Source organism: Dendrobium catenatum, unplaced genomic scaffold, assembly GCF_001605985.2.
Source record: "Dendrobium catenatum unplaced genomic scaffold, ASM160598v2 fragScaff_scaffold_1608, whole genome shotgun sequence".
Classification (NCBI taxonomy): Eukaryota; Viridiplantae; Streptophyta; class Magnoliopsida; order Asparagales; family Orchidaceae; genus Dendrobium; species Dendrobium catenatum.
In genome coordinates, this window is record NW_021320070.1 from 3,256,106 (window position 1) to 3,270,430 (window position 14,325).

General features: G+C 36.7%; 1 protein-coding gene across 1 annotated transcript; it reads right to left on the reverse strand.

Moving 5' to 3' along the window:
• Positions 1-3,238: 3,238 nt before the first annotated feature.
• Positions 3,239-13,815, reverse strand: LOC110114498 (probable calcium-binding protein CML49). Its single transcript, XM_020847402.2, has 5 exons — positions 13,310-13,815; positions 4,164-4,210; positions 3,887-4,062; positions 3,780-3,798; positions 3,239-3,572 (listed from the first exon to the last, which is right to left on the reverse strand). Exons 1-5 carry the CDS (start codon positions 13,785-13,787, stop codon positions 3,468-3,470), a joined length of 825 nt encoding a protein of 274 aa, XP_020703061.1. The 5' UTR covers positions 13,788-13,815; the 3' UTR covers positions 3,239-3,467.
• Positions 13,816-14,325: the final 510 nt, after the last annotated feature.

Consider the following 14,325-nt stretch of genomic DNA (forward strand, 5'->3'; position numbering starts at 1 on the left):
GTGTTTTAAATTTAAATTAGTTTAAGGAGCAGTTTAACAAAAGAATTTAAAAAGGAGCAAACACGGAACTTCATTATCCAGTTCTAATAGAAACCAGAATTTAATTCTTCGGTTTCTACTTTAATGATAATTTTAAAAGAATCCGGAATACAAAATTACGAGTTATCAAGAAGCCTGATTAAAAAAACTCCGGTTTCAAGAAACCGGAATTCCTTTACCCGATTTTTGGAGGGGGAGGAGGAATTCCTATTAAAACCGGAGAATTAAAAAAATATGTATGATTAATCAGAACAATTATCTCCTTTGTTCTCTGGCTAAGGAATGCAATAGGCATTTCTACCCTAAAGTTGCATGGTCAACAGGCAGCGCCCTCAGAACAAATTTTGATTGTAAGTATATTTTAGGGTTGTCTTTACTATTTCTTTTTGTATTTTGTCCATCGTATTCTAACAATAACACATTTACAAAATGTGTTCAATTATGCTAGGGGCAATTACGTAAAAGCCATAACAATTTAAGTTTTTTTTTTATTTGGGGGGAGGGGGGGATTGCCTAAAATCCCTTATAATAAAGACTAAAAAACAGATTGAGAGGGATAAATTACCTAAAGAATTATAATAAATTTTTTTAAGAAAGAGCAATTGCCGCCCGATGCTCATATGAAGATCCCTTAAAGATTTTGTAAATATTTTATGAGGATCCTAAGAGGACTCCATGAAGATCCTATCTCTCATAACAATTTTGGAACCTTCATTTTCTAGAAAGGTTAGCCCAAAGTTAATATCTCGTTTGTTTTCGATTTCTTCATATATTTCAAAAAATTGTTAGACAGTTGTTGGCTTAAATTTTGAGATTCTTCTTGCACAATATAAACTCTCGATGCTATTTGTTATAACATCATGAGTATGTTAGAGGATATTACAATTATTAGAATTATAATGTTATCATATTAATATTATTATATATGCTAAATATTTCTTGAAAAGGGACATTTAGTTCAATTAAAGTAAACTCATGCACACATCACATATGTGATATTATAACCCGAGATATTTTAATTGATAGTCAAAGCTCTCAACCAATAGACTAAGATGAATTGCATGTGTTAGGTACATAAAAAATTGGAATCAGTCCAAATAGACCCTAAGCCTCTTTTGATGCTAAGGGAATGCTCTCTAACACACTCATGCTTCATTGAAATAGTTTTCTTACTACTTAACTTACATTTTAGTACAAAAATTAAAATTATTGTCTTAAAAAATTGTTTCAAGAAGCAGCAAAAAAGTCGTTTCAAGCAAATCCTCACTCTCAGCTAGTCCAAACCTACTTGACCATATTGACCGGTTCGAAACATTATAAGAAGTTAAAATTTGAGTTGTTACCCCACTGGACTTAGGTGGGTTGGTGGGCTTGCTTGGTTGGGAACCCCCCATCTCAAGTTCGAATCCCCTCTCATACAGCACGACTCTTTAGGTGGAGAGAAAAGAATTGTGGGTCATGCACCTGTGGGGTTGGTTGCTGGTAGACTCGCCGAGGGATTAGTGGACATCGTTAAGCGCGTCACAAGCTGACGTGGAAGCGGGCCGATACCCCCGTTCCGAAAAAAAAAATGAGCTGTTCCCATGTTGAGGGGAGAGATTTTAGTATTCTTATTGCTCAAGAAAGAGAACTATGTGGTATGCATTTAGTGATGTCCCTAAGGCTTGAGCCAAATTATTTGCAACTAAGAAAAATTGAATTAGTGTTGTTATAAGAAATTTAGTAAATAATTATAAAATAAAAAATGCTATCAAAATTGGACATATATTATTTCTATTATATTTAAATGTAAGAAATTGCATGATTTTAACTTACAATTAAATTTAAACTATAAAGAAGATATTTCCTATAAAATGTATGATAAAATAATATAATATTAAGACATTTATATGTCAATCAACAGAGAAAATACAATATTTCCCAGAGTTTTAAGACTATTCTAATAAAAATTAGATCATAATATCCTAACCTTTTTTTTTTTTTTGCAACCGAAACCAGTGTGCTTTGTCTGTTTCGAAAGAAATTATTTTGTGCAGTCACTAGACCGTATCCAGAAGCGAATCAGAATGCATCATATTATTTTTTTTTTGCTGTGTACCGATATTATGTATGGGATTACGTGGCACATCCTAATTCACCTTTGAATCGTTCGGTACCTGTATAAAATAATTTCTCATGTTTAGACCGACCTCCCTCTTTTTTAAAGCTTTTGGTTGAATGGAAGTGGGTTGGCACATCGACAATTTAACAACTCTTGGGAGTTGGGGGTGGAGAAAGAGCTGAGAGAGACCTCACAATACCAACTAGATATAATTCCTTCATATGTAACCCTTTATGCAAAAGTTGGAAGAGCTTGCTTTCCGAGCTCACTTGTCAGGTCGGCTCTTAAGACTTCATTTGAGACATTTTTATTGCTAATTTTCATAGCAATTTTTTGACATAGAAATTTCTTGAAAATAATAATCAAAAGTTGTTCTAAATAAAGATTAAGACTTCATTTGGAACTGTTTTATTAATGATTTTAAAACACCTTTTTAATATAAATTTTTTTTAACTAGAAATTTTTTAATAAAAGGCTACTTTAAAAGGTAGTAAAATAATTATTCCAAATAAAACCTAAGGAGAGTTTCTTATTGCTTTGTAAAGCTAATTTTAGTTAAAAAAAAACTCTTAAAATAATAAAATAATAATAATCTAAAACTGTCCCAAACGAAGCCTAAATCATCTGTAGATGATGGAATGCAAAACCCCAAGTTAAGAACACTAGATTAGCAGATGAATCTCCATCAACTCAAAAATACTTTGACTTAATGAACAAGGATCATTACCATGGTTACAATAATAACTCAAAACATACTTTCAGTTTTACTATGATTTTCTTTTTCTATTATGTCAATCTTTACCATATTCTCCTTGTTTGAAACCATTCATTAAACATCATGCATCAGAAGCCCCCTCAATGTACAGAAAAATTATTAGGTGCAGAGTGCGCACCGTCCGCACAAGCACTGGATACCTAGTTGTACTCAACGGTACCGAGTGCGGGTACCGCTAGGTACCCAATACTTGTGCGGACGGTTCTCCCCGTCTGCACTCCGCACCTAATAATCTCTCCAATGTAGAGCCCTTGTGACAATACTTATTGTTGAAATTATCTCAACAACATAGGATGATAGAAACTATCAAGACTCATAACAAATAAGAACTGCAAAACGTATTAATCACTCGTTCATAGTTGAATCATTAGCTCTAATAGCGTTTGTTATGAAGATAGAGTTTATTAAACAACAAACTGTATTATGATATTATCCACCATACGACAGAAATGAAGGAAGCATACTCACAACAAGCTCAGCGAACCTACAGCAGCTCAAAGATAGATCAAATGCAAATGTTATTGTATCAATCCAAAGGCTGGCAGCCAATAACTAGGCAATGAGGAATGGAAGCACAGTTAACATGAAGGATTCATAGGTGAAAGTCGCAGAGCCAGTGTACATTGTGTCCTTCTCCTTGAATTTATCAGTCAAACCCTGCCAAATTCCAACACAACACACACAATTACTTAGTTCCGTGGAAAAGAAACATACCTTATTAAGGTTTCGCTTGGGACGGCTTTCTTACTGGTTCTTGAAGCGGCTTTTTAGTACATTTCTGTACTAGAAAGCCTCTTCACGAAGCAGTAAGAAATCTGTCCCAAATGAAACCTAAATCAGTGATTAAAAAAATAAAGGCATTACCTTAACAGTAAGGCAGCATCTGTATTTCAAAATGGAACATGCAAAAAGGAGGCACATTAGCAAACTTGTTTCATAAAGATGGAGAGGAGTGAGGACAAGGATCATACTCGATGAAGTTGTCATATTCAATGGCCTTGATCTTGCCACTGCTTTTGTCATACTTGGTGAGAAGCAGATCAAGCACGACAGGGGAAACTGAGTATCCCAGGCTTAGAAGGGCTTCTCGTAGCTCTGATGCGTCGATCCTGCCGCTGCGATCACGATCAAATCTCTCAAAGATGGCCTGCAGTAATACCCATTGATGAACACTATGGACTGTCCAAATAGATTAGCAAAATAAGTCTACTGCATGAGAACTTTTGTTAAGGAAAATAAGATGGCTACCCTCCAGTTCTGAAGACTGTAGAATAATGAGGTGAATTCTTTTGGACCTGCGAAAAAGAACAGCAATACATGAGGTTTGAGGGGCCAACAGATTGCAAGCGATGTTGCATCCACTCTGTATTCAATACTAATAAATTACAAATATCTGAATTCATTATTTTTGTCATTATCTTCAGTGTAATCTTCAAAAAAGAAAAGAACATATGTTAAGAAAATGATAAAATTTTCAAGCAAAAAGTAAATGAAGACAATATAATAATCACACAAAGATTTCAAATTCATGACTCATATACGTAGCTTAATCAAATTCAACCAAGTCCATAGCCACACAGAGAAATTAAATATTCCACTAGGCTTTAAAAGTAGTACATACAAAGAGATTACATTTCATATGAATAAAGACAATGATATTATACACTTGCATATGTCTTCACAGGTATTTAGAAGGTAGCCAGCAAGTCATGAACGCCACATATGGTTGGCCCAAATCAAGAACTCGTCTAACAATTCGATAGACGTTGATCGCCAGGAACATGTAGGAGATCTTGCCCTGCATGATCAATCGACGGTACTCGTTTGGGCTTACCAAGGAGCTCAGCCATCTACAAGGTGAAGCAGGAATTTCTTGTCAAGTTAGCAACTCGGCACCCGCCACGTACATAGATCGCCATCTCAGTCACTCGCTCTCCCAGAACGATCATTTTCATACAAGTTCACCAAGCTTAGCTACATAAAAACGTTTATTCACGGGACCCTCAGATCATCTTATTGCGACCATCCAACCTGTAACCTCTCCCTTCCCACGAAAACATCTCGCTCGTCTCTCTCTCTCTCCTTAGGCGATTCAAGATCTCTCACACAAGTTGCCAACAATATTAGCAAGCTTGTTTGTTGCAGGTTTCCTTATCTCAACACTCGCCAACATACTCAATCAAGTTAGTTTGCCAACTCAGCACCACTAAGGTTGCCCTAGAGGTAGTCATAAAAAGGCTATTCAACCTTGCCCTCCTACAGCCAATTGAAGGATGACAAATGTCTATTGTAATCTCTGTAGCATTATACGTGTATTCTATGTAGCATTATATTTTTTATTTTTTTTTTATGTAGCCTTTCCTCTAGCCCTCAGAACCCTATGAATAAGGGGTGGTGAGGAACAATCTGAGGCTTTTTTTTACTGTTAACAAATTATGAGGATTTTAAGCTAGTTTGAGATTTACAATTTCCTTAAATTTTCTATGGATTCTCTCTTCTTCTCTAGTTCTTTTCTCTCTCCCTCCACCCTTTCTCCATTCACTCAAGAGTTCCCAGGTCATCCACTCACAAGGTAAGCCTGCTAGTAAGGATAGGTTTCATTCACAAAGAAATATGGATCAAACATCCTCTCAGGTGCAATGAATGTGGATTGATGCCAGTGACGGAAAGACAGACCCTACTCGACGAGAAGAATCAATAAGAGCCCTCTTTAAACATGCAGAATGTCGAATACACAACTCGTCGTGATCTGTTGGAGATGGAAAAAAGAATAATGAAGATAATTTAAGACCCTTTGAATTGTCTTCAAGTGTGAAGCCGAAGGGAAGGTACCCCGGGGGTTCTTCTGACTTGGTTGTTCGCTGCAGGACCCCAAAAGATAGAGCTCAATCTTGACGCCCATTCTTAATCCCACTCGCATGTTGATGAGTGAAAAGGATTACAGCTCGGCTACTCTGTGAGTTAGAATGATCTAGCTTGAACTCACTAATGCTTTCTTGAGAGAGATCACCAAGGCTAAGCCACCTCCCAAATTTAAGGTGCCACACTTGAATTTCTATAATGGGAAGACTGATCTAACTAACCATGTGGTGACCTTTGAATCAATGACATCTCTTTTGGATATTAACGAATCCCTCAAGCGTCGTCTATTCTTTACTACACTCAAGGAGTCGGCGCGAAGGTGATTAACTCACCTGTCATTTGGGGTAATCACCTCTTTCTATAAGTTCAAAAAAATATTGTTTGTAATTCAATTTGTTATTGTTCGGAAGCCCAAAAGATCTCGTAAACTCTACTGAAGGTGAGGCAGGAGCTAGGAGAATTCATAAGGAACTTCATAGTAAGGTTCCAAAGCAAGATGCATGAAGTGAAGAACTTAGAGCCTACAATCGCCCAGACCGCACCGACTCAAGGACTGAGAGAGGGCACGTTAAGATATGTACTTGGCTTGTAGCAGCCAAAGTGATGTAGGACTACGTGCAAAGGCAAATACAATTGATTAGAAAATTACACATACATGAGTAGAGCTTTGCAATTAATTAATCTTCTCGCGTTTCTTAGCAAAGTTTTAAACCAACAAGATAGAGATTAAACTTAGACAATCAATTACATAAGAAAAGTTTAGGATCATAAAATAGTCACATCAATTTAGACCATGCTAATGTGGGGGTTTCAAAAGAGAATCCCCAATTAAACAATTAGAATAGTTACTATAAGGTTCCCCTCGCTTACACTCTTAATTTGGGCCTATTTTAGGAAGGAAAATTCAAATTCAAATAATTGGAAATATGAAATTAAAACCTTCCTAATTTAGAAATATCATAAAAGGAAAGAATTAATTTTGTGATTTGAAATTTGGAGGTAAGGGAGGGTGATGTGGCCAGAGGCTAGGAAGGGTTTGGGTGGAGTTTGGGCCGGCAGCTAGTAGGAGGGGAGGGCTTGGGGCCGACAGCTAGGTGGAGGGGGTGTTGGGCCGGCGGCTAGGTGGAGGAGAGGATGTATGTCCGGTGGCTAGGAAGGTTTTGGGTGGAGTTTAAGCCGGCGGCTAGTAGGAGGGGAGGGCTTGGGGCCGGCGGCTAGGAGAGAAAGGGAGGGGGGTTGGTGGACGAGGTGAACCACGAGCACAGATGCTTCCTGCAGTTGGTGGTAGTACGTTGCTCTTATCTAGGGATCTCAAACAAGCTCTCACATGAACTCACAAAGAACACAAATGCTGAAATTTTAATCATTATAATCATCATCCTCTCAAAGGAGGGGAAAGGGGCTATAAATAGCCAAACTACAATAACATTCCTAAAGACAAAAGTACCCCCTGGGGTCAAATAAACCTACTCTTTCAAGTGAGGGTAAAAATGAAAAAGATACATAAATAAATCAAATACAAATAATAGATCAAAAATAAAGTGGCCTAGTCGTGGCCGTTGATATTTGGTTCCTTCTCTGATAAACTTTATACGATCGGATGTCCTCATCACAAAGACTCTTGCTGAATTGTTAGAGCTAGCCAACAACCATGTAAACATTGCAGAATACAACAAGCTGGCTGAATCTTCCTCAACTAATAGCCCATGCGAACTCACCACTAGGAGAGAGCAATAATAAAGAAGCGAAAGAGAAATAATTCATCCCAAGGATAGGAGGGAGAGAAGTCCTATCCTACCGTGAAATTGTCGTTGCCCTAAGCATCCACAAGCACCCATACAACCAAAGCTGCTGAGAATTGTAGGACCATCCGCGCTGATGGTAGAACTTCCTCATGCCACACGCCCATACCACGAATAAGTCACACAATGTCCGCCGACCTATCCCTCATATACTCCGCTGAGAGTGTCTATGGCCGAGCATGGTGAGACCATCTAGAACAAGGAGTTCTTTAGGTATGTGCAGCCAAAAAATATGAACGCGCACACTTGAGATACTTGAAGATATTATGCCTTTCACAAAGATCACGGCCATGACACGAAGGAGTGTTGCCATCTGTGGAGCCTCGTGGTGGAGCTCAGCAAGGTAGGAATATTAAATGAGTGTACTCATTGACTCTAGTCGACGCCCACGAATGGTTCCCACAGAGGGAGGCAACAATGAGCCCAGTCTAGCTTGCTCAATGCATATCGCAAGAGTCCTGCCCATACTCATGGGCTATGAGCAAGCAAACTCCATGACAAGTGCGAAGAAAATTAAGGCCAAGGAGGTGAACTCAGCATCTACTTTATGAGATCTCACAGTAGACATCACCCCAATTACTTTTTGTGAAGTCGATAAGCATGCGGGAGCAAACCCATACAATAATGTTGTAATCTTCATTGCCTAATCATCAAATTGATAAAATTTTGATAGACATATGGAATTCTATAAATTTTGATGTTTTTCACCAGAGTATTCTAAATATGATAAGCTATTTATAAATATTTTCTATAATTTTTATAGCCAAAGATTTGAAGATATAAAAAGATTTATAAAAACTTTAGGCTAAAAAATAAACAATTTACATAATTCCAAATATACTTTTAACTTATTTTATTATAAAAATCAACTCCCACTTCAGGAAAGCACTCATTCATTTTATTTCATCTTCCTATATTGTACAGGGGAGAAAAAGAAAGAGGTGAGAAGAGATAAAGATAGATTTGAGGGTCATAAAGCCGTTTTCACTGAACGGGTCAGTTGGGAAAATTGTTCATCTTAAGAGTCAAGATAGACTACAATTACCCTACCATTCATTTCAATAATTTCATTTTTTGTATTTTTTCTAAATTTTAGTTTGATCAAAACTTATAGAAGTTGCAATATATTAATTTCTGGCAAAGTCTTACCATGTAACTATAGTATATAATAGTTTTAATCATTATGCATATATTGATAAGATCATATTGAATTTTCACTAGGTATTTCTATATTTTGGGGAAAATATTCTAGTTTGAGTAATTTAAAAAAATTTCGAAATTTGATAAATAATTGTAAAAATTTATTAATAAAAGTGTATGATATGTGTTATAATTCATATATTATAGTCATATACATGTAAAAAAGGTTACACTGAATTTTCTTATGGATTTCATTATTCCTTATTTATATGTAAATTTTATATGCACTAGAATTGATATAATGATTTGAATATTAAATATAATATCATTCGTTTATTATGTTATATATGCCGTGAAATATGTGCATGCAAAGAAGGATGATTACTATATGATTTAGGATCAAGTATTTATGATACCCTGTACAGGAGGGTAGCCTGACGAGCTTTCTTTTAAATATGGTTTAGTAGTGTGAACTCGATAAATAATGAGAAATATAGGGGAAAATGTGATATGATTTTGCCACCAAATTGTTCTTACTTCTTATTTATATGACATTATATAATACTATACCACATGATGTAATGATTGGTAAAGGAAAAACATCACATGATATGATATGATTAGCCAGAATTCCTATCTTGCTTAGTATACTGTATAAAATGTTGTTTTGTATAATAAATGAAATTACAAAAAAAAAATTATATGATATGGTTACTTATACGATATATGATTTTAAAATGATAATCTTGATTATAATTGCCTGAATATGATACCTATACATGAGTAGCATAGAGATTTACTTATTCAGTACATGTTTAATATTAGTTCAATGCGAGATTTGATTATGTTTGATCAATTGGGTTGTACTATTGTCTTAAACCTCAATTAAATCTGTTAAGCTCAATGGGGGTCCTCCCCTACTTGGGTTCGAGCTGAGTGCTTTGCACATGAAATTTTTTTTCCATACAGTGTTCTGATGCTATGTACTCGAGCTGCAGAGCTGTTGTGCAAGCTGAAATAATAGAGTGGGAGCGCCATGACGCTCCAACTTGGCACCACAGCGCTGCGAGGCTGACTAGATAGTTTTCTTTCTCATTTTTCATCAAGGGTTGTGTCCCTTGGTGGTTGTATAGAATCTCTTTGTATGTTTTAGTTTGAGAATGGTGCAAGAGAGAAGAGAAGGAGAGAATGAGAAAAATGAGAGATATGTACTATTTCTCTTGAATTTTCATAGAGGATTTCTTAGTGTGGTGTGACTCCATGATTTTTTGCCAGTTTCGAGCTTTCTATGTTAAATCTGGTATGTATGGAATATAATTGTGTTGATCAATCAGATTGTTTTATTGCCTCGGGCCTCAAGTTTCTCGTGCTCACTAAGATGGTAACAAGTCATGTTTCTACGATCTCAAGGGAACAAGAGTAATCCATACACGCAGTGGCGTACCACTTTCAATAGTTTAGATGCTGCTTAATCCATGATTGAAGCAGACGTTCGAACGTATTTCAAGTGTCCCCAACCCAGAACTTTCGCAACCCATCGATCTCGTTTTCATTGAAATCTTTGGGTGCTACATTTTCCAGGATGAGGGGCTTACCCTCTGCTTGGGTTCGGGTGCGGGTGCATTGCACCTGAAAATTTTTTTTTCCGTACAACGCCCTAATGCTGCGTATGCAAACGCCCCGAAGTTGTGTTCCCGAGCGCCCCAGAGCTAAATGACAGAGAGCTGAGCACCACAATGGTATAGATACGACGCCGCAGCAGATCAAGACAGAGGTTTGAGCGCCGCAATGCCTAACTGGCACCGTAGCGCTTCAAGACGAACTGGACAATTTTCTTTCTCGTTAGTTTGAAGGGTTGCGTCCCTTGGGGTTATTTTACTTAGCTTTCTCTTATATTTTGAGTATGTTGACATTAAGAATGATGCATGTGAGAAGAGAAGCAATGAGAGAGTGAGAGAGTGAGAGAGAAGAGAGATTTGTATTTTTTTTTCTCTCAATTTTCAAAGTGGACTTCTTGGTGTGATGTGACTGTGGTTTTTTTTTCCTATTTTGAATTTTTCTACACTAAATCATGGTGTCCTTTACTTTTTCGTTGCTTTTAATTTCTTGCTTGTTTCGTCATTGTGGTGATTACTCCTCATCATCCCCAACAAAATCCTAGTGTTCTTTCTTTTCTACTGTATTTTCAATTTCTTGTTTATTTCGTTGCCTGTTTTACTTCCCCTCTCCCCAACATTTAATTCTTATGATCACCTAATTAATAACATGCATATTATTTTATTTATGTCTATTGAATATAGTTGTAGGCTTCGTAAAACTTACTGGATTGTTTGTTCATTATTCATTATATCTATAAGTTCCAAAGAATAGTAAGATCCCAATGGAGTTTTGTCATGGTTTTGTTGTTAGAGATACTCTTTTCAATAATAGATTGATTATTTTGTAAACATATAGTAAAAAATTTTTTTGGAATTATTGGAAAATCATGGTCATTGTATATATATATATACATGTTGGATGGTGTCTTCTATTTTATTTCTATATACTGATAGTTTAGTGGCTTTGTGTTGTCAAAATGGATGATAAAAAGAAATTCCTTCCGAATAGATCTCAGGCAAAATCTCTATTTTGTACTCGACCTAATATAACATATAATAATATATGGGTTGTGATGGGTTGAGTCATGACATCGTTTTGTTAGAACCCCTTGACAAAAAGCCTCTTTATACCTTGTAGTTTTTATATATTCTTCATTCACTTTATATATCAACTTATTTTACAATGCCATCTTGTCTTTGCGTAGCTTGGTCAATTTCCAAGTTTCATTCTCATAAAGAGATTCCATCTCTTCTTTTATGGCAATCTCCCATTTGACATATTTCTTAACTTGTATAATTTTATTATAACACTCATACTCTCTTAAATTTATAAACAACAAGTAAGAAAGTGAAGAAGAATAACGGTTAGTTAGCTTCTGAGTTTTTCCTGGCCTTCAAACTTGGGTTGCAAGTGTATTGAGCTCAGACTGCTCTCGAGTTTCATGACGTGTTTCCTATTTTTGCTCTGGAACAAATACATCCTCTAATTCAACTTTATTCTAGAATGGAAGTGTATTTTACAGTCGTATTTGACCTATCTTTGCATAGAAAAAATTTATTAAAATTAACATTTCTACTTTTACAATTTCATTAACTTCAATATCTAAGAATTTGCATCCAAACTCATCTCCACAATATCTAATGAAAATATGAAATAATACTTCTTGTCTTTTGGGTCAAGTTTATCTTTGATAATCTTATTAATATAAACATATAACAAACAATGCAATGACTTTTAAATGTGATAAATATATTGCATTTCCTATCCAAGCCTGAAGTTGAGTGCAACAAATGGTCCTCAACTGATAAAATGTCATGTTGTGAAGTAAACTAATTTACTCGTAGGCTTATATAGGGATTGTAGTATCACAGACTAAAGGATCTGCATTTGCAAAGCATCAGTGACACACCAATGCTTTTGTTGCAGCCCTTGGATCACAGTTCTAGGCAGATCACTTATTTTGAGAACTAAAAATAGCAACATTTCCTAATAATGGTTATAGGCATCGCATTAAAATCAACATAAGCATAGGAGAGCCGTGGCTCCTTGAGTTCGTGGTATTTTACAAAAACAAATAATACATTTTCACGAACCAAGAGCATACAAATTATCTTTTGAATCAGATCAAACAATTTTAATTAGATTTGACTTTTCAATTTGGTTTGAATAACAATTAAAGAAAACAGTGAGCTTGCCAAAATGGACCACAATTGCTTAGCATATTCGTTTAGTTGGGGATAAATGAGGATTAAGAACACTTACCAGCTTAATCTAACCAATTGATCCACACATAAAAAGAACCGATCAAAACTAATCATAGTTTGTTCAAGCGTCTCAAATGAAACCACCAGACTCTAGGTTCTTTTTAGAGAAAAAATTGGGTTGTCACAAAAAAAAGGGTTTAGACATCGTGACATATTTTGCATCATGGACCTAAATTCCCTTAAATTTACTCTGAAATTAATACTTACAAATGATGTCATGAACTCTATTAATTTCAACGGAAATTGAAGAACGTAAAGAGCCCATTTGACTTAAATTGCAACAGCATTTCCTTACATTTTTTTACCCGTTTACTCCGTACTAGTGGACTAAGCTTGCCGGATCAAGGCTAGATTCACAAAGAATAAAACGCGTGCTTTCTAATACAGATTCACCTCCATACCCACCGAACACAAAAATTGAGTAAATGTAATTAAAATCAAACATTACTTTAATAGTTTTAGGTCAACTCGGAATCAAACAGGGATCATAGCACATCGCAGAAGTAAATAAACCGATCGGACCAAAGAAGCATCTCCATGAAACACACCGAAGAAAGGGACGGGACTTATTCGTAAACTCTACAACTTAAGTACGCATAAGGCCGAAATCCAAAACCGTACGCTCAGGGATTTCTCCTTTACAACTCCCGAGCAAAACAATATCCAACCGGATCAAAGACTAATCAAATCAGGGTTTTGAGGAAGAAAAGGGGCGAGAAACTCTTACCAATCTTGCGGATGTTGGAGGAAGTGAAAAGGTACATGAGGAGGTGAACTGTGCGTAGGCTGAAGCTCTGGTCGTAGGAGGAGAGAGCGCGCTGCAGCTCCTTGTCGTCTATCAGGCCGCTCCCGTCCTGATCAGCCATCTGGAAGCACGCCACCAGGCTTGGGTCCGTTCCTGGCGGGAATTGCGACGGCAGAAGTGCAGCAAAAGGGCTCGCCGTACCGTACCCTGCTGCTGGAGGAGGATGCTCGTATCCGACTCCCTGTGTCTTTCCAGGTTTCTCTGGCTTGGAGTAAGGCGCCGATGGTTGAGGAGCGCCGTAACCGTGCGGTTGTGACGACGCAGCTCCATATGGTTGCGGAGGTGCGGCTCCATATGGTTGCGGAGGTGCTGCTCCATATGGTTGTGGCGGAGCAGAACCGTATGGATTCGCCGGCGGCGCGCCGTAGGGATAACCGGAGCCCTGTGGATAACCAGACATTGAATACGGAGAGAGAGAGAGAGAGAGAGAGAACCGCCGTCGAATCTTCGTTCAGTTTTTTTCGTCGAACTTTTATCTGGTCTTCACATTGAACATTTGTTCTTCATTGCCGCTATCACATGCTCATCTGTATCCGCTTTGGTTTTTACCTGGTTATCAATGTTGGCCCTGTGCCAACCGCCATCGACCTCATCCATCAAACAACCACCCTCAAACATGAGGTTATTCACCCCTAAAAACCCTTACATATTTTTGTCAATTCTCCATATTTTCTGATTTAATTGTTTCCAAATTGATGGAGGGCCAATTACTATAAATCACTATTACATAGTTCAATCATTTTGGTTGGGCAATATTTTTTCCATTACAAGTTTTTTCACATAAAAAAATTATGACGATTTCAATCTATTTCATTTATCAATTTTTGTTTTGGACATTCGTGCACCGCTAAGATGTACAATATTATATCTCTACCATCACAAATTTTATAGCCCATGACAATATTTACTTGATTTGTTAAATATATATTTTTAATTAA

Excerpts from the sequence above, each read along its gene's own strand:
- LOC110114498 (XM_020847402.2), bottom strand. The coding sequence starts at position 13,787 with ATGTCTGGTTATCCACAGGGCTCCGGTTATCCCTACGGCGCGCCGCCG. Across the intron at positions 4,211-13,309 it reads CTCCAACATCCGCAAGATTG|GTCCAAAAGAATTCACCTCA; the intron begins GTAAGAGTTTCT and ends TCTTTTTCGCAG. Across the intron at positions 4,063-4,163 it reads ACAGTCTTCAGAACTGGAGG|GCCATCTTTGAGAGATTTGA; the intron begins GTAGCCATCTTA and ends GTATTACTGCAG.